The sequence below is a fragment of the Electrophorus electricus genome, chromosome 11, assembly GCF_013358815.1.
Source record: "Electrophorus electricus isolate fEleEle1 chromosome 11, fEleEle1.pri, whole genome shotgun sequence".
Classification (NCBI taxonomy): Eukaryota; Metazoa; Chordata; class Actinopteri; order Gymnotiformes; family Gymnotidae; genus Electrophorus; species Electrophorus electricus.
Window position 1 is genome coordinate 9,197,699 of NC_049545.1, and position 25,797 is coordinate 9,223,495.

The 25,797-nt window shown below is 38.1% G+C and overlaps 1 protein-coding gene across 1 annotated transcript; it reads right to left on the reverse strand.

The window, feature by feature from the left end:
* Positions 1 to 65: 65 nt before the first annotated feature.
* si:dkey-45k15.1 (tumor necrosis factor alpha-induced protein 2) lies at positions 66 to 25,486 on the reverse strand. Its single transcript, XM_027016715.2, has 16 exons — positions 25,413 to 25,486; positions 12,878 to 12,918; positions 12,485 to 12,714; positions 11,915 to 12,067; positions 11,163 to 11,781; positions 10,948 to 11,062; positions 10,716 to 10,847; positions 7,876 to 7,976; positions 7,613 to 7,726; positions 7,240 to 7,363; positions 6,930 to 7,052; positions 6,689 to 6,841; positions 6,392 to 6,513; positions 6,126 to 6,279; positions 461 to 757; positions 66 to 194 (listed from the first exon to the last, which is right to left on the reverse strand). The coding sequence occupies exons 3-16, from the start codon at positions 12,711 to 12,713 to the stop codon at positions 66 to 68; spliced, it is 2,565 nt and encodes an 854-aa protein (XP_026872516.2). The 5' UTR covers position 12,714; positions 12,878 to 12,918; positions 25,413 to 25,486.
* Positions 25,487 to 25,797: the final 311 nt, after the last annotated feature.

The window sequence follows — 25,797 nt, forward strand, 5'->3', positions numbered from 1 at the left end:
ACAGGCAAACATTTAACATCAACCCCTGCACAGCTGTGTGCCATCACGGAGGGTGTGGCTACAAACTATGGTGAACCACACTGCACACGGCAGGCCGTACCACGTGATTCATAAGGGGGAGCGTGCCGTGACAGAACCCCCACCCAAGGGGCGCGGCTCCCGAAGCGTCCGAATACAGGACAGCGAATCCCAGGCTGGCATACACACACAGACACAGTACAGCCATGCCCGGTGCATACCCAGCACAAGGCAGGCCAGGTGCCGCTAACAAGGGAGACCTCTTGGCAGGAGGGAGAAAGGCAGCTTCTCTGCCTCTCTTGGGGCAGTCTGGTATGCTCCATGTGATATGCGGGGGGAGGCATTCCCCGAAGACGACCCCTCCCTAGGGGCATGGTTCCCAACATTTCCATTTCTGGGATATCGAACTCCAGGCTGCAATACTCACACACAGACACAGTACCTCCATGCCAGCCACTCTAGGAGAGCCCCGGAGGCAGCCTGCCTCTGAGGCTTTGGGCAGATCCCTCCAGTCTCCCTGGCGAGTCCACGGAAGGGGAGGAGCTCGGGCTTTGCCTTTGCTAGCCAGAGACCTAGCTGGCTCCACCAAACCGCCTTCACCACGGTCCTTGGGGAGCTCTTCGGCTCTCCTCAGTCCTGGATAGGTAGCCTCAGCCCCCCCCAAAAGAAATTCCTGGGGCTGTTCCCCTCCACCTCCGGAGTGGACACAGACACCAGTCACTGTCCTTTCCCCAATATCCTGGGATCCAAGTAGCAGCGATGGGGGTGCCTATGCACCTTCTGCTAGGAAGTCCGTCTTTCGCTGCGGGAGCTGACGTCCTGTGGTGGTTGGTCATTCTATAACAATGGCCCGAGAGCCACAGGGCGCAGAACAGGACACACAGACTCCCTTGATTTGGTGATACATTTAATAAGATATAACATATATGACACTCAAGGCACTCACACATAACAATGGACAGTGTAGACAATAACAATGACACTTAAACGCTGGATCACGCTAACAGTGGCTAAATAAACAACAATAATAACATTAACAATGATACTAATGTTAACAATGACCAGCTACAAGGCACACACAGGCAGGGGTTTAAATAGGCAGACAAACACTTAACTTCAACCCCTGCACAGGTGTGTGCCTTCACGGAGGGTGTGGTGAACCAATGGTGAACCCCCCTGCACGCCACAGGTTGTACCACGTGACTCATGGGGGGGGGGGGGGAGCGTTCAGTGACAATACAGGCTCAGACAAACCCCTGACTTTATTGTTAGTTGTTAAAACCACTGCCATTGTTCTTTAAATATTCTGCAAATAGATCTTCAGTCTTCAGTCTGCATTTGAACTGCAAGGGACTCTGCTGTCTGGACAGCAAACGGGAGTTCATTTCAGCATCTTGGAGCCAGGATAGAAAATATTCTCAATGCTTGTCATCCATGAGACCTGAAGCAAGGTATTTCAAGCCGAGCCGTACTCAAGGTTCGAAGTACTCGAGGTACAGATCGGACTTTGACCAGTGACCTCATGTATGAAGGGGCTGGTCCATTTTTGGATTTGTAGGCAAGCATCAAGGTTTTAAATCTGATGCCCATATCACTGAGTTAGCATTTTCCCAGTCTTTTGAAGCTGCAGGGAGAGCAGCATTTCTATACATGATATAAGCAAATACGTGTAGTAGTGTAATAGTGGTAGTGGTGAGGGGGCACATGGTTGTGTGACACTGCTGCCTGACTAAGAATATGTTGTCAGCCTCTCTAACAAGTAGTACTTAAGGGCTGAGCTCACCAAAGCTGAGTGAACGTCTCCAGGTAGCTGCTGCAGTAAAAGCTCTCTAAAAAGGAAATAATGGTTGCTTTTGGTAACCTAGGAGGGATAACAAATGGTCCATTAGCTCTGACAATTTGGAACAACCCCAAACCAGGCAAGGAGAGGAGGCATACTCAGAATCAAACAGCTCAAAGGTTTGTAAGAGAAGGGTTCTAAAAGCACTGAATTTATTGCTCTCCAGGGGTTCTTGGAGGAAACCTACCACTCTAGAGACAGTACTGACCTTCAGCTCTGCATGATGGTATGACCTTAAAAGGGATATTTGAAATTGGGCTAATGCTGGAGTGGCATGTCAGGGTGCCAAGGTTCATTGGCATTTCAAGGCACCCCAGATTTATTTATTTATTTATTTTACAATGTTGGCAACTACTTACAAAGATTGTCCCAGTGTGGTATTCGCTCTATCTATTTCTGCAGAGTCCACTTCAAAATACTTGTAGGACTCTACAGAATCCAATGCTGGATCATACCCCCCCCCCCCAAAAAAAATCTACCAGTGGCCTTCTCCCCCATTGTGGGAGTATGAAGTGAGGCCAGGATGGTTGAGGGTGTCTCTGCGCGGGTTGTGGAAGGGCATTTGCTTCCTTTTTTCCTTTCCTTCTTTTGCTCCCCTTCCCAGGCATCCTTTGTCGATCGGTGTTTCTGTAACGAGGAGACTGAGCAGAATGCGGGGACGAGTTGCGTAAAACAAAGACATAAGTTTATTAACACATGTAACAAGGAAACATAGCACGCAGACTGTGATGGTTAAACACTGACAACCGTAACACATAAACGATAGATTTTTATACACACATACTAATGACACAACGAGGTGCAGGTGTGGAACACAAGGGAGGGCGAGGCCACACGGAGAAACATATACACACACACACACGGGGAGACATTTGGGAAGATGGGCCGTACCGTGACACTCACCTGCACTCGATTACTACTACCTTATTTTACACATTCAGCATTACTGCTGAATGTGCGTTTTGGTTACCCCCCAAATAGCCATTTGGTCTTAAAATATTTCAGGGTGGTTCATACTTGTCTGGTTGTGTGTGGCAGTCCCTGCGACCGGGCTTATGAGTAACGGATACTATTACTGCTGCTGGGTCACTCACGTTTTGTATTGAAGAAATGTTGTGTATTGAAGTGTATTCACTACACTGAAAAGGAACTTCATGTCATGAACTGGTTGCGTGTGATGAGGCCACAGCCCCGCTCCTAATCCTCTCTCACTTATTATTTTTTATAGCTGTCACAAAGGTTGCGCTATCTGCTTGTACAAATATCCTCTGATGAGAGGGAGAAAACACTAACTTGCACTATTACTATACTATTACGATAACACAGAGAAAGTATTCCAAAATAAAATGTATGTATTTTATTACTTCCACTATGAAATTCCCATTATAGGTGTCCTATTTTAGCTAATCCTAACAAGAACAAATTGTTTCTTTGTCACTTACCAGCATTCTGACTTGCCTAATGGACATTAATTCCCAATAAGTCCATAGGTAGATAACAAAATCAGCATTTTTTTATACATAGCCTTTATACATATTAGCTTTCTTAGTGTGGTGAATGAAAAAAAAAAAACTTAAATTATGTTAATTTTCCAGAGTGCATGTAAGTAGATAAATCTAATTAACTGTAGTAGTCACACATAAAATGAGGAAATATTTTCATGTTACTGTCACATAACAATGTGAAAGGATTGATACAGGGATTTTTATGTTAGTATCATTAATAGCACATGATCAACAAATTGTGGTACTGTCATATAACAAAGATATGTGACTATGCCACGAGATGCACTCTCTCATATACACTACAATATCACAACTAGGAGTGAAACTGGATTGGATATTTGGATTTGACCTCTCACTTACTCTGTGCTAACTCTCTCTCAGGGTGTAAGATATCATTGACAAACATTTCTATTCTCCTTAAAACAAACAAAAAAAGTCCAAGCCAGATACAGAAACAGACAGGCAAGCTACATTAGTTTGAACAGGATGCAGGACTCTGTGGGTTGAGACTTATATTCCTGTATGTGATTGTACATCACCAAGTTTTTCTCATCTGAATCCCATAACATACTGAATTTAGAAAAAAGACTATGATGCATCTGATTATGTTATGATTCAACTATGATGCATCAAAATGCATGGTTCAATAAGGCAGTCTCATGAGTTCAGCAGATCTCCAAAAATTGTTTGGCCTTATTTATTCCCCCAGTGTCTAGCTTTGACGCATTCTCAAAAAAATGTAATATATTTTTATGGCTTAACTACTGTTTGTGGGTTTACCTTTCACATTGACATACAGTCTCATACTGAAATGGGCAGCCTTTGTCATGGTTGATTTGTTGATTGTCACTGATGTGCCTATGCTCCAGAATGCTGCAATATATGCAGTTGACAACTGCTCAGCACCACTAAAAGTAAACATGAGTACAGGAAATCCTGGGTGGAGAAGAGCAGTGCCATGTTAAATATATACCCTAGTGCCTGAGCAGCAGGGATGGCACCACTGACTCAAAGCACAGCAAGCAGCTGCATGCAGTCACTGTAGCTTTGCCTCAAACTTGCATGTTCACTTGATCCACTGCAGAAATGTTTGGACACACACTCATACACACAGACAGAGTAAGCTTTATTTTTCTGGGCCTAGCAAGCTGCTATTTATGTGAGATGTGCAAATCCCAGGAGAACAAGGTAGATTCTAGAAGGGAAAAAAATTGTGGAACCTGGAAGGAACAGAAAGAGAGAGTCTAGAGAAAATAATTTAATGCATAAAACTGTGCTTACAAAGAATCCCAAATCAAATGCTCATAAAGCAGAAGTTAAACTCTTTTGTGCAAAGATTTTCTTTCTATGCCAGTCTGACATTCTATAAAGCCTGCACACTGGTTGGTATAATTCACACTTGTCATTTTCAGGAATAAAAATAGGAAGCTTTTATTAAAAATTATCAAGTCATGCATCAGTGTGTAATTCACAACTCTTCCTGTATCTGTGAGGCTCTCCCAGTGGCTAAATTAGATTGAGTCCTGCTTTGAAGAAGAGTGAACTAAATTATACTGAAAACACAATGATTGGCTAAACAGACTAAGTATAGATGCATAAACATTAAACATTACCTGATCAGTTTAAAACCCATCTACATATTTTTATATATTTTCATATGTATTTTAATGAGAAGTAAGTAGCATGCAAGAATCAGAAGACAGGCAATACCTAAAGTACTATATATCCAAACTAGAGTGTGTAAAATAATGTCATAAATCTGACAACCTTTTTACCATTAAAGTGAATATGCCTTGTGCTACATTTGAAAAGACTTCAATGCATGCAAGTATTCATCAGCTGATAGTAGCCCTCCCTCTAGTGGAAATAATGTGTATCTACACAGACCATATAATCAAGAAACTATTGAATATTCTGTGTCGTGCATGTCAAGAATTCAAATTTTCATATATATATATATATATATATATATATATATATATATATATATATATATATATATATATATATATATATCCAATGAAGATTCCAGTTGAGTAACTGTAGTGTACAGTAGTAAGAGATTGTAGTAAGTTCCGAAGAAACAGGAAGTTTAGTCATCTTTGTAAGCAAAGTGACCTCTGTCCAAAGTGTCCTCTTACTATAGTACACTGCAATTACTTAACTGGAATCTTCTTTTCATCTTTGTACACACACACACACACACACACACACACACACACACATACACACACACACACATATATATATATAATATTTGTAAATACAGTGTAAACAACATCAGAGCCTATCAGAGTCCTCCATTACATTTAGCATAGATGATCTGATACTCTTACTAGTTTAACTTTTTTTTTAGTGATTGTCTTATTTAATCTCACAATATATTTCATCTCATGTGAGCTCAGGTTTGACGTCATCAATGCTTATTAACTTCAGAAAGTACAGCAAGATGATGTCTGTTTCACTGGAAATGAAAGAAATGGCTTACAGTATTCCTGTGAGATAATATATATTAAAGAATACACAAACAATCACAATTGTTAAAAAACCTACATGGTGCTTTCTCAGATAGGATTTAAATGCATCCCAATGTTTAAGGTACAAAATTGTTCACATAAGCTTTTAGTAAATCTACTTGCTTATTTGATGACTATAATACAGGCTACAGTGCTTTTAGAATATCAAAGATCTAGCAGGTACTAAAATTGCATCTTGGCCAATGAAGTGTACAAACTATAAGTAATATCAGATTTCACAAGCACCTTAATGACACTGAAGAGGCTGTGTTCAGCATTTCCAGTATTCTGTGTCATCCCCAAATTCTGTTTAAGCTCAGTAAAATATTGAATGAGAATGCATTTCTCGATACTTAATCCATGGTCTCTGAAGTCCAGAATGGCTAAGAGCTGCTTCTTACTGGAAATTGTAAAGATTTATGAAGATTATCTCACATGAAATGTACATTATTATGGGCTAATATGGATATCACCGGAACATAGTGACATATAGAATGAGACAATGTTCTTACCTGATATCTGGGTAATTTTCAACTAATGGTTTTAGGAGATTTTTTATGTCTCTCCCATTTTTTTGTTCAATTATCTTACTTAACTGATCTCCTAGTGGGTGAAGCCAATCTAAGGTTGACTCCTGAGCCCAAAAAGAAAGATGTATAAATGTATTAAAACTGTTAGCCTGTATATGCAGAAATATGCAGAAATAGACTCAAATAGATATAGACTATATAGAGACTAAAAATAGGATAAATAGAAATAGTCTATGCAGAAAACCTTTCCACCTTAACTCCTAAGAGACAACATCTTACCATTTCACAGAACAGACTCTTGAGTTCTTCCCACTGTTGTCTAATTTTAGCAGCTGCATCTTCATTCTTTCTGCCTTTGCAAGAGTACTTATTTTTCAGTAGTTGCGATATGTATTCTTTCACAAAATGGTAATGAACCTCATTGGCAAATGACTGCAGATCAAGAAAGTATTTTTTAATAGACAATTGCAAATAAATCCTGCAAATCAATTTGCCTATAAAGCCAAATGATCAGACTCACTTGTGCAGGTAGTGGTCTCATAGATTTTTTGTATCCAGAGTAAATCTGTATTCTGTTAATTAGTTCTTTGAAATCATTATCTGTGTTGAGCCATTTTTTGGTCATCATACTGTTCATGTAGGGCTGGAAGAAGTCATTGTAAAACTTTAATGTTTAACTAAAATTAGCGTTAGAATGACAGTAAATATTAAGATACGAGTGCCTACACTGCTTACAATTTAATTGGCTGGATTTTTCAGAAACAATATAGCAATATACAACACAAACCAAATAATTTTAATCTGTTACTTCTACAGCCAGTGCAGCCCACCTTAATTTCAACTCTAAACTGCTCTAGCAGAGCCTGCCTCAGTCGGAGAACTAGTCCATCCATCTCACACTCCAGATGCTCCACCTGATCTGGACAGGTCCCCTGATAGCCATTCATGTTATCTCTGAAACAAGCACATATCAGACAGAGGATTAATGTATCAACATAACCATATATGTGCTAGGCTGGCACTATTACTTTGAAAATCTTAATGTTTGGAAACCATGCACATCACAACATTTTATAAGTGTGTTTATGATGAAAACCCAAGGACTTTGTGTCAGGTCAAAAATATAGTGATATTATGTTTGGTATGCCCACCCAGAAAGGATGTAATGCATTTTTAAAAATGCTGCTTTTACTGATGGTGTACCTGAGGGTACTGAAGCTGTTGATATAGGCAATGTGATATTCAGCCCACAGACAACAATCCAGTAAGTCTGAACACAGTAGAGAGCTGCTCTGCTTAAAAAACTCTTCTTTGAATCTATGTAGCAAATGACAGAAAGACAGAAATGTTTTTTTTTTTCTCAGTGGATGCAAAATGAAGTTGGCCAATATTATGTTCAGACTTTAGCATATATCATAGCACAGAAAGAATCAGTATTCAGGTCAGCATGTTTAAGTTTTGTTTACCTTTCAGGAAAGGGCTTCAGTGTCTCCAGACAGATGCATACAACCCTCTCTTTTAGCTTCACATCAACTTTCCAAGCATTCTCGGCATATCGGGCTAACATCTAAAAATAAACGAGTCCAATCACTGCCATTGTCACATTCTCTGCCATGCTTCTTTGCCTGCTCCAGTGCCCTGCTTTGCTGACCACCATCTTTGCAGGGTTCCTCATCCCACATTCATCAGTTCTGCATACACCTTGTTACGAACTCTTTAGCCTCCACCATGTTCCCTGCATAGTCTCTCAGTATTCTGCTGTGTTTTGAGCCATGCTAGTGATTCTCTGTTATCCTTTATTATTCAGACTCATAGGCTGTTTGCTTTTGCTTCCTGTGCTTAGCTTGTTTTACAGTAGCCCAATCTCTGGTATTTTGATCTTTCTTTGATGTTCTTGGACCAGGCTATGGTTCCCCCTTCCTGCATTACTCTACAGTCATAGCTATAGTGCTAAAGCTAACCTTTATCACATGCTTGAACAACTACTGGCTAATTGCACTCACCCTCCCATCATAATGAGGTTCAAAGACTGGTCAAGGCTCACATTCAGCCCACCCTCCTGCTCACACTAGACCCCCATCAGTTCTCCTGCCGTACAAATAGATTGACAGAAGACACAGTTTCTCTTAGATTCAATACAGCACTCACCCCACATGGACAGACCCTTATGTATGAATGCAGCTTCTGGCCTTCAACTCATTCAGTACCTTCATCCCAATAAAAGATGAAGACTCTAGGCATCATTACACCTTACTGGCAAAGACTCCACTCACTCTAAACCATTGTGCTCCAGAAAGCACTGACGTCCTATCACACCCTTCACCTTGTACACTCATGGCTGTGTCGCTAAGTATAGCTCCATCATTAAGTTCACTGACACACCATTAAAAACAATGAGACCGCCTACAGAGAGGAGATAGACCTCAGCACTACATGATACACTGATAATAATCTCTATTAATAATCTCTATAGACCGATAATAATCCCTATGCATACAGAACATTCCAGTGGAAAGGTGAGTAGCTTCACATTCCTAAGAGTACATATCACACAAAAACTCACTTGTTTACACCTCATCTTCCATCATATAAGAAAAGCCAACAAAAAGAATGGGGAAAGTCAAGATGTCTCTTCTGCTCACAACAGACATGTACAGGTGCACTAGGGTGGGCATTCTAACCAACAGAACCATGATGTGGCATCACAGCCCTACATGGAATAGTGAAGACTGCCTGACACATCACCAGAACCACTTTCCTACTGTGCAAGACATCAATAAGAGATGTCTGAAAAAAATGCTCAATATTGTCTCAGAACTCAGGAAAACGATTCCATAATATTTAATCCAGTACTAACAGAATAAGGAATAGCTTTTTCATGCAGGTTGTAAAGCTATTCACACCACACAAACATATAATAAAAATTACTTTCTATTCTGACCTCTTGGCACAGTCTCCTACCTACTTTCAACATGAGACTGTAAATATCTATCCTTCATTATGAACTGTCTGTGTAAACAGTATTATACTGCACTGGCTTTTTACCCATATACAATACTTAAATCCCACTCTTAGCACAGAACTGTAAATACCTACCCTTCATTCTGAACTCTGTAGAACAGGAAAATGCTACATCTTCACATTACCTAGACTAAAACCCTTATTATTTATGTGCAAAGGTACTATTAGTAGGTACTATTAGTAGCCTACTCTTAACTTGTTTTACATTTGGTAAAGTTAATTTTTATTAACATATATGGAAGATTCAATTATATTGTTATAGGAATTAAGTAATAATACAACATTCATTACAGTACGACCTATACTGTAATCTACCTCACATACTTTAGCAATATGAATGCCAGAACAGACCATATTATCTTTGTTAGATCTGCTTATGGCCTTCTCCTTTCTGTCAGCAGTGTACTGTACACCTGGTGTGACTGGACTAAGTACTTCCGTATGTGCAATAATTTCCTAATTTCCATTATCTTTCCTAATGTATTCTGTATAAATGTCACATTATCTGCACTAGACGGATTTTTACTGCACTATTAGTTATACCCAAATTACATTACATTAGATTATACATACTTTGCATCTATGATGTATGATGACAAAGAAGTTTAATTGAATCATTTCTTTGGAGTTGCTTTCTGTGGATTGTTTGCCTGTTTTTGTCTGTTGCTGTGCCAATAGAGATGTTTACAAATACATCCTGCCTTCTGTTTATTACAGTCATAAAGCATCTCGCAGTTTGAAATGAGAGGTATACTAAACAGAGATGTGAGGAACCAACTGCAGAGGTAATCAGGAAAGAAACCAGTCACAATCATACAGCCAGAAGCATAACATAGGTACAGGTAGAGGTCAGTCAACAAAGAGGCAATCAAACCATAGGGCAAAAGCAAACATTAAAATGTAATCCAAAGCATAGGCTCATGACAGCACAGACTACAAAGCAGTCACTCAAAACTGACCACTACCAAACAGAGGCAAGACTGCGCACTGAGATCACACATCAAGGATTAAATTCACACAAGGACTGATGACAAACTAGGAACAGGTGAGGACAATCAGGTGACAGAACGGGGAGACAAGCTAGAACTCCGTGGAGGATGACCTCAGGTGGCCAGACATGGCATTGCCATCTATTTTTATCTTGCTTTTGATAAAATACTTATCATTGTATAAAACTTAAATATAATGATTAAATATTAGTGAATGAACAAGAGAATACAACATAATGTAATTAAGCACTGACATAAAATGTAAAATTAATACTGTAAAGGCATGTTTTACATACCCTACAAATGTTCATGTGAATTTCAGAGGTGGGGAATATTCCATCTTCCATTCCCTTGGGTATTCCTTTCACATTCCATATTTCTTCCTGTTCGAGTTTAATGATATTATCCAATGAGGTTTGTATGTCTTTCTGATAAAAAATATATAAATAAACAAAATAAAATCATAATCAACAAAAACATGAGATTACTTTTCAGGTAGCAGGTTCCTGTGGCTCAGGTGTTTCTCACCTGTAGACAGTCACAGTATTCTTTTTTAATCTGGTCTAGAAGGACATCAGACAGTGGGGTACCATTCTTCTCATCCATCTCAGGCTGCAAAGAGGGACTACCAAGAATGGTCTCACTGTAAGGTAAGATAAACAAATTAACATGGTGGGTGCCTGGTTTTATTGTCAGGGCAATCAACAAAACCATTTCTTAATATAGTGAGTGGTACTTCTCACCTACAATAGCAGTTGATGCTGAAATCCAACATGACAGAAAAATCATTAAGTTCAGTGACCTTTCCTAGAAGTCCTTTTAGGTGCTCTCCTACAAATTCATGACAGGATGAACTGTAGGTTTCAAACACATTAAAGTTTGTTGGATACAAGTTCACAAGCTCTGACTTTACATTCTCCAAAAGCTCCACAATTCTTTTACCCAGAAGTCCCAAGTGTACAACCAACCAGGAAGGGTTTTGCTCATGGCTGTCCAGGGGGACTCCACTGAGAGTGTCCATTACCCCTTCCTGTACTGCAGCCCTCCAGATATCTCTCCATTCCCCCATCCTCCCCACATCTCTCTCTCGCTTCTCTTCCTCCTGGATGATAGAGGCTGTGTAGCTCAGCAGTTTCTTGTTGTTTAGGGGCAGGGAAACAGAGTGCCGGACAATGTTGGACACTTTGTTCCTCAAAGTCTCATAAAGCAGACTCAGGTCTTTCTCTTTATGGCTGAGATTCACCTGGCAGGACTCATCACCCTGAGTTTCCTGCTCATGCTGAAACTCGAGTCGCAGAGACAGCAAGTTCGGATAGGCCTCTTCCAAAGAATCACTTTTTAAAAGTTCATCAATCTGCAGAACTATAATGGAGGGTTTAAAGTATTACATTATTTACAACATGTGTCACTTCCTCTTACAACATACACTAAAAAGTAATAAACTTCAAGCAGAGAGAGCGAGGGGTAGTGAGAAGGAACAAAGTAAAGGATTTACCTGACAGGGGTTTTGGAGGGATATTATGGATGAGGGAATCGCAAACTCCTAAATTCTTAATTTTGTCTCTCTTTATTACATTCCCATTGCTCTTTTGTCCATGACTAAAACTCTTTCTCAAAGATGAGATAATTCCAAAGTTCATAGGTAAAGCTAAAAAAAAAATGAAATGAGAGAGACTTAACTCTTAACAGTAAATCAGTACCTGCACTACTCTATAAGTTATAAATTCACTTCTGACAATAAGAGGACTACTTTACAATTCATTACAGACTGCTGCCTGATGCAACTCATAATCACACATATAATCTAAAGGGATAAATAATCCTGGAAATGTATTTTATTTATTTTTGCATTATTTTCAACTAATTTGAAAATTACTTTACAGTTACGTAATTTTTGTATTTTAAATACATGAATCTTGTTCATGCATTTAAAATACATTTTTAAACGCATGAAGGAAATATTACATTATTCCTCAATCTTATGCTAAATATTCACTTGGCATAATTCACTTGACATAATTCAACAGTTTAAATAAATAAAGATGATAAGGTGAATTCATTTTACTTGTCTCAGAAGGAGAGACAAGCTTTGTGTTGGATGCAGCAATGGAACATTTGGTCCCTGGTTCTTCTTTTGCTGTTGACTTTCTCCTTGGAAATTTCCAAATCAATGTCTTCAAATGGCCACTTGAGTTGATCTCATCCTTCTTTAAAGGCTCTGATGTGGGTGTGAACTCCTGGCACTTGCTCTCTTTAAGTTTGTGATCATTCACTCCTTTTTCACCTTCTGCCATTCTGTCACAGATTGGAATTTTATATTATAAAGGAGACATTCCAAGTGAAATTTAATGACAGATTCAGATCTATCCATTCAATCATGTACCAAACTATTTATTTGTGAGTTAGTTTCCCAATATTTCAAGTTCAAGCCAATAATGTTAATGAATTTCATAAGTACCCTTCAGCTGTGGCATGAGGGAGCAAGTGACAGAACAGGGCCTAAGGAAAAAGGGACAGGGAGCACCTTCCTGTAAAAGGCACTCTGGCAAAATACAAACAGATAGACAGATCTTTTTTTTACAGATACGACTATTACATGCAAAAATATAATTGTTTAATGCTTAAGTAATCTTTTTAAATTTAACACAGCTAAGTGTATGATATGGTTTGATATGAATTATATGGTTTATTAGCTTGTGTAAGGGGCTTGTCCTTAACCATCAGTTTTGTTGGATGCTGTTAGTTGGTGAACAACCTTTCCCAAAGTGGACTGGCCCACATCTAAACAACATAACTCAAACTGAATAAAAAACAACTTAATGTGTTCTTTTATAGTGTTTCCAATAATGTCTGGCACTTGTATTTGCAGCCCATGAGTCATTTAGCCCAATATTACTGACCTGTACTTGAGTTTGCAGTTTTTGGACACTGCATCATTTCCCTTTGTGTATACTAATACTGTTCTTTATGAAATTGATTTGATGCTTGGTTATATTGCGTGTAGGCTTGTCAGGTATACTAAGTTAGAGATTCCTTAATTTACTGACCACTGTACCTTTTTGTGTAAGAACCAGTTGACTCTTACACCTGTATTTGATCTTACTCCTGTGTTTACTCTTACACCTGTGTTTGCTCTTAGTCCTGCGTTTGCGCTTACAAAACTGAATTATAGTGTGTCTGTTAACCATGGTAACCATGTCATTTTTTTAATTGCAGAAAATATCTGTATAGAAGGTTATAAATCCATTTGAACAATTTGAAAATTTGAAAAAGTTTTTTTGTACCGAGCTTAACACTAGCCTTTGTATTGTGAATCCTAGCCACTGTTCGCGTTCCAAGCCTCGTGTTTTCTCTGCATTTCGTGTAGTTGAACATGTATTCTCGGACTCTGCATATTGGCACACTGACTGAACTGTTCTAATGACTCTGATTGTGGATTTGCCCTTAATCTTGCTCTTCTCACTGTATGCGTCTGCCTTGTGATCGCTCCATGTTACCGCAGGCCACCTGAATGGTGGCTGAAGTAGCACAAATATAAGAATATGTTTATGCTCTATTTTAAAGGTACTTGCACATCTTCAAAAAAATGTCAGCACATTTATCCAAAGCGACTTACAATTATGACCGAGTACAACTGGAGCAATTGAAGATTAAGGGCCTTACTCAGGGGCCCCAACAGTGGCAACTTGGCAGTGGTGGGGCTTAAACTAGCAACCATCTGATTACAAGTCAAGCACCTTAACCACTAAGTACTGAAATATGTTTTAGTGTTAGAGCATTTACATTTTTGGAGGGATTTTGCTTTCACTTCACATCATATTTCAAAGTACAAAACAATCTTCTAGACTCCAGCTATGCAACATCTGCTATTTAGATTTGAGGGGGGAAAGAAAAGGTTATGTTGCATCCATAACTATTAGATATATTGCAACAACATTAAATTATGTTTTCATGGATATTTATCTGTCATATTGCCCAATTCCTCAACACCCAACCCAGGACTCCACCAATCATGCCAGATCATCATCACCGGAATATTGAACTCACCTGTGTACTTGATTTTTTAAGCCTGTCTTGAACATTAGGACACTGTGAAGTATTGCCTTTAGAGTCCTATGCATACTGAGCTTTTTTTTTTATTATTGTTTTTCTGTGTACCTTGACTTTGTGTTTCCCATTTCTGATTTTTGCCTGCCCGTTTTGGATTCTGATGGCTGGATTATTGGATGGTCTTTATGGTTTTTTGACATGGACTATTTTTCCCTACTTTCGAGTTACACTCATTTTTTTGTGATCGTTTCCACTACCTGTTACTACAGTAAATCCCTGTTTTTTTTTATCCATGAGTGTATGATTTTTGCCTGGCCTGTAACATACTCACCTATACTTGAATTTCTGACCATACTTGAATTAATTTTTAGGTCTTTCAAAAGAAAGGTATTGTTCACCCATACACACACACACACAATAAAATTGTATCTTGATAAAATTTAAACACAGTACATTTACACTTAATAATTAGATATGTATTTTGTAATTTGTAATGGGTGTAAATGCATTCATACCCTTAACAATCAACTTGTTGTTCTTCCATGGAAACAATGGCTCACTCTTCCAAAACTGCGTTTTATATATACATCTATTTGTTTTGCAAAACCTTGAGAAACAATACTTGTAATTATGTAGCTATAAATGTCAAAGTTTACACTGAACACAATCATCAGAGTAGAAACCCATGGCTCTCTTATCTGCATTGTCTGACTTGGACTAATATCTGAACATGTTTGCTGAGTGGCATATATGCCATACCTATATATGGAACTGTATGACTTATTCTTACTGCTTGTTTTTGTATTACAGTAATAGTATATCAATTAACAGCTGTCTTTTGATTTCTGTTTAATTTAATATTGCCTTAGGTAAATTCCCAGTTTGTCTATCAGACAGCATACAGTTCTGGGTCGAGTCTGGCTTTCATCCACCAGTGTATATTAACTTCCAGGTAGATTTTAGGCATGTGGGCCAGAATAATATAGATATATATTTATATAGGTCTACTTGTGGACCTATTTTGTCAATGATGTGGCCCAGCATTGACACAACATTCCCAACAAGGAAGAGGGACATAGCATTGTAAACTTGAGGTACATTGACACTCATTTTATTTACATTTTTGGATTTTTGCCCCAAGACTAATTTCACAAATTGCCCACTACCAAAGATATGGAAAACAACCAACATAAGATATTTGAGCAGTTAAAATTGAATAGCTTAAGTGTAAGCATTTTATTTAACACATTATTTTATATTGAGCAACTAAAAAGCTAGCAATTTTTGTTTAGAGAAGTTGATCCAAAATACATGATGTGTGCTATAAGCAGCATAGTTAACCATATGTGTGATTTCAGATCTTTTTTGGGTAGCTTGATAAAGTTTGCTAATATGTGATGGAAATGTAACAGATAACATTTAGGTTGATTATATATGCTAAATTGTCCTGTGTGTGTGTGGGTATGTGTGTATATATATATATATATATATATATATATATATATATATATATATATATATATATATATATACACACACACACCCACACACACACACACACACACACACACACACACACACATATATATATAAAATGTGTGCATGTATGTCCAGTGATGGTTGGTGCTCTGTCCTGGTCTTAACCTCCTCTCCTTTCCCTGCACCCAGTGCAGTCCCCCAGGGGGCTGTGCTTTCTGACAGAGAGTAGGCTTTGCGCAAATTGGCTGCCGCTTCTCATCAGGTGTATGAGTGTGTAAAAACAAAAGCGATATTTGTAAAGCGACCTTGAGTTTGAGAAAGGCTCTATATAAATGCAACTAATAATAATAACAATAATAACATTTGATAGCCAGTGAAAACTACCTATCTTTACCACTTAGATGGCATCAGTAAAAACCATGCTTTAATTACTTATTTGCAGCTTCTGATTCATTTAGTTATTTATAAAATCTTCATATTCAAGTTGATTTGTTATTCATAAATGAAGTGTTCATGTTGTGAAGATGATGTGATCATAATTTTGTTAAGAATCAATTGTTTGTCATCCTGGTATTGTGAATGTAAATATTAGATTAAAATCTAATTAAAATATTTAATTTGTAAAATTATTTAATTCATGACAAGTGTATAATTTCAATATGCAAATTGTTTTAGGATATATTCTTCTATTTTAAGTCTGGCTCTTGGTGATTTTTTACATCAAAATTAACTGAAAACATGATACATTGGCAGGGGTGGTGGCACAAGTTTACTAATGGACCGAGAGTGGCGTTTAACTCCACTTTCCTTCTCTACACTTTCCATCTCCTCTTTTGAATTTCATGCCATTACAGTGTCTTTCCCCACCAAACTTCTTATCATTGTCATCTACCGCACTCCAGGTTCATTGATGAGCTCGACATCCTTCTGAGTCATTTCCCAATTGAAGGAAATCCACTCATTCTCCTTGGTGACTTCAACCTTCCATCAGACAAGCTGCATTCCTCTTGCATCCTTCCACTGTTGACAGCATTTGACCTCACCCTCAACCACTCTCCTCCGACTTGCAAAGCGGGCAATGTTCTGGACCTGATCTTCACCCGTACCATCACAACATCGGACATCGCAGTCACCCCCCTCCACCTTTCGGACCATCACTTTCTATCCTTCTTTCTCTCCCTTCCTTCTCTTTCCATCCAGTCCTCTCCAACATGTTCCTCCTTCCTCCATCGCAATATGCACTCCATAACTCCCTCACCCCTTACTTCTACTATTTTGTCCATTCTTCCTCACCCTGACTCTCTATCCTGTCTCTCTTTGGATACAGTTACAAATACTTCCATTTCTACACTCTCCTCATCAATGAATCTTCTGTGCCATCTCTCCTCTAGACCCGCTAAGTCCTCCCCACCTGCCCCCTGGCTAACAGAAACACTTCGCTGCCACAGGAGTGAACTAAGGACTGCAGAGAGGAAGTGGAGGAAATCTCGCATAGATTCAGATCTTAGCTCATACAAGTCTCTCCTTTCCAAGTTCTCACTGGAAGTAACATCTGCAAAGTCATCCTACTACAGAGAGAAATTTGAATCATCATCTGATCCATGCAAGCTCTTCACTATTTTTTCTTCTCTCCTTAATCCTTCCCCCCCCCCCCCCCCCCCTCCTCATCTCTTACTCCGGAAGATTTTATCACCTTCTTTGAGGAGAAGGTTGCAGCAATCCACCAGTCCTTTTCCTCTGTTCCCACTCCTCCAACTATGTCCATTCCCCAACATCCAACTCTCTGACTTCTTTTTCTCCTCTCTCCAAATTCTTCAACTCCTTACTTCCAGCAATCCAACTACATGTCCGCTGGATCCAATTCCTTATGATATGTTCCAGACAATCATAAGAGATCTGCTTCCTTTCATCTCTGCCATCATCAACATCTCCTTATCTTCTGGATATGTGCCTACTGCATTCAAAACTGCCAGGGTGGTACCAATCCTCAAGAAGGCCACACTTGACAGCTCCAGCATTACCAACTACAGACCGGTATTACTTCTGTCTTTCCTATTAAAAGCCCTTGAATGAGCAGTTTTAATCAATTGTCTCTTTTTCTCACCCAGAACCAGCTGCATGATCCCAATCAGTCTGGCTACAAACCGGCACATTCTACAGAAACAGCCTTCATAGCGGTGACTGAGAAACTTCACGCCGCTAAAGCTGCCAAACAGTTATCTGTTTTGATTCTTCTAGACCTTTCAGCAGCCTTTGACACAGTGAACCACAACATTCTTCTCTCTGTTCTTTCCAGGCTTGGTGTGACTGGCTCTGCTTGGAGATGGTTTCAGTCCTATCTAGATGGACGGTCCTATCAGGTGACATGGAGAAGATCCACATCCAAATCATGTAGACTCTCCACTGGTGTTCCACAAGGCTCAGTATTGGGCCCCCTTCTCTTCTCTTTGTATACTCGTTCTCTTGGTGATGTAATATGGTTTCTCATGGTTTCTCCTACCACTGCTATGCTGATGACACTCAATTATTTCTTTCTTTTTCACCCTCTGACACGCAGGTCTCCAGATGTATCTCGGCATGCTTGACTGGCATCGTGTCATGGATGACAGCCCACCACTTGAAGCTCAACCCCAGTAAAACTGAGCTTCTGTTCATCCCAGGTACTCCCAACCCTTACCATGACCTCCTTTGAGAACTCCCTGGTATCATCATCCGAAGCTGCCCATAGCCTGGGCGTAACTTTGTACAACCAGTTGTCATTCTCAACTCATGTTTCTAATCTAACCTGGTTTTGCAGATTCTTCCTTTGTAACATACGAAGATTCGACCCTTAAATTCGCAGGAAGCTACTCAGGTGCTTGTGCAGTCTCTTGTGATCTCAAAGCTAGACTACTGCAACTCGCTACTTGCTGGTCTTCCTCTAAGAGCCATCAAACCTCTACAACTTGTCGAGAATGCAACAGCACAACTGGTCTTCAATCTTCCGAAGTTCACACGTTACTCCACTGCTGCGCTCCCTTCATTGGCTCCCTCTAGCTGCACGCATCAGATTTGAAACCTTGATGCTTGCCTACAAAGCCAAAAATGGACCAGCCCCTTCATACATGAGGTCAATGGTCAAAGCCCAATCTGTACCTTGAGTACTTCGAACCTCAAGTACGGCTTGGGTTGAAATACCTTGCTTCAGGTCTCATGGACGACAAGCATTGAGACTATTTTCTGTCCTGGCTCCAAGATGGTGGAATGAACTCTCACTTGCTGTCCGGACAGTAGAGTCCCTTGTAGTCTTCAAACTCAGACTGAAGACCCATCTATTTGCAGAATATCTAAAGGACAACTGACACTGCTCCCTTATTCACTGACTAATTTAGTACTTATTGTAGGGCATTATTTATGCTTTTTTAACAAGCTCTAACATTTATTTATAGCACTTATCATTGTTTAAGATAGACCTTATGTTTTTGCACTTCTAGGTATCAGCATTCATCCCTGTATTCTAGTTCATTGGTATGTTTAATTCTAACCTACTATACTGTACTTGGATATATTCTATGAGTAAATGACAAAGCACTTTTGTAAGTCGCTCAGGATAAGATGGTCTGCTAAATGCCATAAATGTAAATGTAGCCTAATATACAAATTGTTTTAAAGTGAAATTATACATGAATAATTCAAATTAAAATATTTTTGTAAAATATTAGATATTAAGCCAATTTTACATTCACAATATTAGGATAAGAAGCAATCAATTCTTAACGAATTTAAGATCACACCTTCATTTAGTTCAGCTGTCTTTAAATCAAAGTGCGCAGCAAATATGTGATGTGAACAACCTCTTTTTGTAACGAGGGAGGAGGGGTGATGTGCGAGTATTTTCGAAGTGCGGACGCGCTGGATGGTATGGGAAACGGAACTAATGACTGATGCCATAATGAACGTGATTAAGAAAATAATTAATAACAGATTTAATAAGAAACGTGCAAACAAAAGCGAATAAGGGAACCGGGGAAAAGGGGCGTACATTTAAGGAAGACTAACGGAGAACAATGGAAAATATAACGAGTAGCATAAAGACGTACACAAGCGGGAATAACAGAACCGGGCTACGTAAGATCAACAAGCAATATTTACGACGAAGAAACAGGTAACAGAACTAAACAAGGAAAGCAACATGCAGCAAGAGTAAATAAACACAATGCCCGATAACTGACCAGAAACCATGAAAGACACTCTATGACCAAGACAATGACCGACAAACACAATACGTAGGGAAGGGGTTTTTATAAGACCACAATCAAGGATAAATTAGAAACAGCTGGAGCCAAAGGGGAGGAGACACGGAACCACGGTGGCTGACGAAAAGCCCGGAAGTGTCTAGGTTGCCCGGGAAACGGGAAACGCTCCGGTCTGTGGACGTGACACTTTTACAAATATGGATCAAGTTCAGACGCCGAACTGGAAGCTGCGAATATGTAACTAACTTTAGAGTCGATCAGAAATGCAACAAAAATAATAAAAAATATTTTCTTGGTAACTAATTAATAAGAAAATTAATTTTCATTTTCAAAAAACACAAAATCTTTACAATTTCTCTGACGGTGGTGTCTATAGAAAACCTCTAGCGGGAGCTAAACCTGTGTGTAGCAGTAGAGAGGTTCCACATGATGAGGAAAGAACGAGCCAGAGCAAGCTGGAAGTTAGCTAGCTGGTTATTGCATGCCAAGCGATGTTAAAGTTGTACTAGTTCATCTGACATATTTGTTCATCTGGTTCTTAAGTCGAGGACACAACAGTGACCATATTTTCAAAGTAGTCCAATTTCCTTGGAAAACCACAAACCTGGATACTCTGGCTGCAGAGTATGCAACGGAGTTATTTTACTGCCGAAAGTCAAGGGCACAGCTCATTTGCTCTCATGCTCTCACAGTCAAATGTGCTTACTCAGATTTACCTTGCTCTCATACAGCTTTCTCCTGTTCTGCTACAAAATCGAAGTGTGTTTTTACCCAGAGTACTTTTACTTAACTACAATATTTAGCTGATATGAAATACCTTGTCTAGCTTAAACATAACACATAAACTAAGTATTACAAAGCAAAGAACAGCTGTTAAGTGTTTTTGTACACTGAATCAAAATATGTTTTCAGACTGGGATTTTTTGTGCCATTATGTTTACATCTACATGTATGGCATTTAGCAGATGTGATCCACCAAAGTGCTTTTGCATCTACTTAGATAGGACAAATAGTTTACAACCAGTTATACTCCCATGTCATTATGTAGGCTTATAGCAGGCCTATGGAAAACCAGTAACAAAAGTAGAGCTCCTCTATGTTGGACTATTACTGGACATTGAAGGAGGGTGTTCAATATTGTACATATTTTAAATGTAATAACAGCCTTGTTTATGAATAAGTATACTTATTGTAAAATTCACTTAAAAATCATGCCTGAGAGGAACATCTTTAAAACAGATTTGAATTTGAAAAAGAACCATGAGGAGCACATATTTAAGTTTGTGAGATAAAAATATATCTATGTATTTTGTTGCCTGGTGTTTTGTTGCCTGAGTTTTGATGAAGTAACCTGCTACTTGAGTAGTATTTATTAAATTAACTTTTACTTAAGTAATAATTTAGATGACTACATTTACTTCTACTTGTGTAATTATTATTTTAAAGTAACAGTACTGTTATCTGAGTACAGGTAACCATTTCAACCATTTCACTGTGAGTTATACTGTGTATGACTATGTATGTGACAAATAAACCAAACTTGAACTTGTACAGTTTCTGGCTAATCAACCCACCTCTGCTCACCACTAAGTCAGGAGAGCCTACAGCGAAGGCTCACAGTAGTTAGCTTAGACCTGATCATACAACATTTCCAAATTGTAATTTTGCCATTACATTACTCCAGATTCTTATAATAAAAATGACTAAAAGATGATTGAATGATATAGACTAATATGGGAAAATGTTCTTTATGAGTATAGTGGTGTGATCTGATTTGATTAATTTGATTTGTTGATTTTATAGCGCTTCAAAAAGTGATATATACCTATACTGAAAAGATATTTTACACAAGTTTGCCATCCCATTACTCCAAATTCTTACAGTAAAAACAAATGATTGTAACATCAGGTACATAAGAAAATGTATTTCAGGAAAATAGTGGAGTGATTTGATAACAGTTTGATTTGTTTATTCTATAGAGCTTTAAGAGGTGATTATATAGAGAACCAATTAGACATCTATCAGAATTTTGCTATCCCATTACTCCAAATTTCTACATTAAAAATATATGAAAGTCATTTCTTAGGTATATGAGAAAGTGTATTTTAAGAATTTAGTGGAGTAGTTTGATGACAACTTGATTTGTTTATTTTATAGAGCTTCAAAAGTGATATATAGTGAAGCAAATAGACATTTTACACAAATTTGCGAGATTCGTACAGTAAAAACACTTCAATTTCATATTTTAAATACATTGGAAAGTGTTCTCTATGAATATAGTGAAATAGAGGAATATAGTGGAGTGAATTTGCACAATTTTGCTACATACTTTCTCCACATTCTCACAGTAAAAGCATAAGGAAATCTTATCATGGGTAGCTAAGAAAGTGATCTTCATAAATATCAAAATCTTCATAAATTAAGAAATTAATTTTAACAGGGAAGGTTTGAATTTCAACTAGATTTAAGACTTTTCTCTTCCATGTGTTTAAACATATATATTTTTGTTTACTTTTGGTGCATTAGACTTCAGTAAGATATTTAATTAAGCTGTAGACCACATTTCTTTTAGATTTTCAGTCTCGGCACTAAAAGTGCAAGAAGATTTCCCTCCTAAGTCATTTCAGAAACAAGTTATTTAGAAGAATAAGTAAATTATTTTAAGCAGTTTCTAGCTTTTTTAGCTACATGCTCCATTAGCCTACTGACATTTTCTTGTTAGCTAACGTTAATTTGCAGACCAGCGTAAATTAAACATTAGGTTTCAGGCACTGTTCCATATTTTTGTGATTGAGAATGCACATTACAGACCTCATAAATAAATGAGACTATAAAGTGTACTGTAAATAATAAGACTAAACAAAAATTTTCTAAGGGGCACTTGTGACTCCACTCAGACTCTTATGCAGAGATTCGAGATTTGACTCAGACATGCACCCTAGAGATTTAAGACTTTACTCAGACTCGTACAAAATTACTTGTCAACATCTCTGCTTTATACATGCTAAGTTATTTTGAAATGAATTTTCTTTTGTTTATTTGAAGATGAATTGCAGATTACTGGAGTTCAAATAGTAATTTTTCTCATGTTATGTAGGCTAAAGTAATTGATATCAGATGACAACTCCTGCTTACACTTCAGTGATAATGTGCTGTGAGTTTAGAGAGGTCCAGATTACGATCCACTTTTCAAGAAACACCCTTCTCATTTGAGTACTGCATAATTTCTATTGTAAGTATTATACTCTACACAATTTCAAAATATATGAGCATTTCCAAACAAAAGGGCACTGTGGAATAATTTATTCTCACCAATGACAAAATCTAGGATATTTGTAATGATTGCATTAAGGTTAAATGGGATTGTGTAGGGAGGTGGAGCATAAATCTTGTTTGTTGTGGGTGAGCAGTATGGACAGTATAAAGTGGCTGGATATTCATCTTATTGGGGAGCTACGCACAAGTGAGCAGACTACGCACAAGTGAGCAGACTAGTTTGCGCGAATTGATCTAAGCCCATGTAAATGGTATGAATTGCTAACAGCTTTGCTGAAGTGAAGACTGTGATGAAGTAAAACTACGGGAGTGACGCACTGTTGCATTGAATGAGTGGCCTGGGGTGATTGTAGGGCCACATGCAACACTGAATTTTAATTATGTGGGGTCGACCTCTCCTGTGGGTGTGTTTAGCTGTAAGACTAATAAGATAGATTTAATTTCTTAAACTGGGAAATATTTTGAATGCAGTTAGGAGCACTGCGGTTAATAAAATTTAAAGTGTCTTTATATTTCCTGTAATTTGAAGATTAATCTTTAAATCTTTAATTCTAGATTTGTATTTTGTTTCTTTGGGTTGTCTGTGAGCTAAAAAGGGAGGGCATCAATGCATGTGAGGCTGTAGTGTGTAGTGTAATGAGTGTATTGTTTGTGTGCCACTATATCCTTTTGCTGTGTGAAACTGTGCAGTGTAGGTTTTTAAGTAAAGAGCATATGATCACTCTCTTAGTTTTTTTTATTAAGAATGTAGAGTATAGCCTTTAATGGTTGCCCTCCTAGCCATATTTATGAGTAGAACCCAGGCCATCTGTGTTGATTATATTATTTAAAATCTGAATGGAGTGATTTTAACACCATTCAGTCCCAAACTCTGTTTGGGACTGGCTTTATTGCTGTGGGTATTTAGTAATCTAGTAGGGTAAATTGCCAGAACCTACTGTCTTAATAAAGGTGGTGGCAGTAAGTACGATACTGAAGTAAGGAAAGAATATTACATGTTTTCACTGGTGGAGCCTAGCAATTTGCTCAGCAGGAAAGGGCTAGCAATGCTGGACTGCTGGGGAAGTGACTGTTATTTATATAGATAAAGGTATGTACATGTTAATGTGTTAAAAAGTAACAAAAAAGGAAGAGAAAATTATTTTAATTACGGATTATTTTAATTACATTGTAGGAGTGTTTAATGTTCTTTGGGGAGTTGGGGCATGTCAGTAAAAATTTCACTGGTGAAAAGCCCTTAACACCTGACTGACTCATCTGACTGACTTCTGGTAGTATTGTGCATGATGAAAAGCCAAGAGCAATAGCATATTTCTCAAACAATGAAAGCAGCAAGTTTGTACACGTCCAGTATGTAGATACAAGATGGTGCAGTTTTGTAGCAAGACACGACAATTCTAATCGCTGGGTAAATTTAAAAGATAAGCACATATGTATGAGAGTCAAATCTCACCTGAGAGTTTTTTGGACTACCTGTTTTACATTTCATAGCTACAAAATTAGCTACCATTAGCAATGACCAAAAGCAATGACTTATCATACTGGCCTGTTAAAATACCTAATAATTCTAGAGACAAACTTTGTGTTCTCAACACCAATGGCAGACTACAAGTTCGAAAAGCAATTAGAGCTGCTTGAGTTCACTCCTATGGGCCTAAATGGTTAAATAGGTTATTTTACTGCAGTAGTTACGTGTAGCTGTTTGTTTGTTTGTTTGTTTGTTTGTTTGTTAAATATAACACAAAGAACTGTGGCCATAACCATAACCTATCCCAAACAGCATATAATAATTAACAAACAAATAAATAAATAAATAAATAATCTTTATCGTTAAAAAACATTAAACATTCGTTAATGTCATTAAACATTCTTCACAGTGCCCTTAAACTCAATGTTAGGTTTAGTCGTATAGTAAATAATTAGTGTGTCATATCTGTACTAAAAAATACTTACCCAAAAATTCAAATTTAGGTGCCACGATTTCCAATCATATAAAACCGTTGTTGCATTCAGTGCTGTATCCACGAATTTGACGATAAATATGCTTCCGTTTCCTTTTTTGCTCTTTCAAGAACTCGTTGGTATCGCTTTTTATTCTGCAGCTATTGTGGTGTGGCTTTAATTGTTAACTATCAGTAACTGCAGTTTAACAAGGTGATTTCCAGAGGTCATACAATTTGGCGTGCGGAAAGTAGAAAGCGAAAGAAAGAGTGTGCAGGTAGACGTTTCAGTTATCGCTTGCATAACTTACCTGGAGGACAAGTCGCAACTAAAAGCCTTATGTAAGTGTTTGAAAATTATATTCGCAGACTTTTTTTAATGTAAAATGAAAACATCT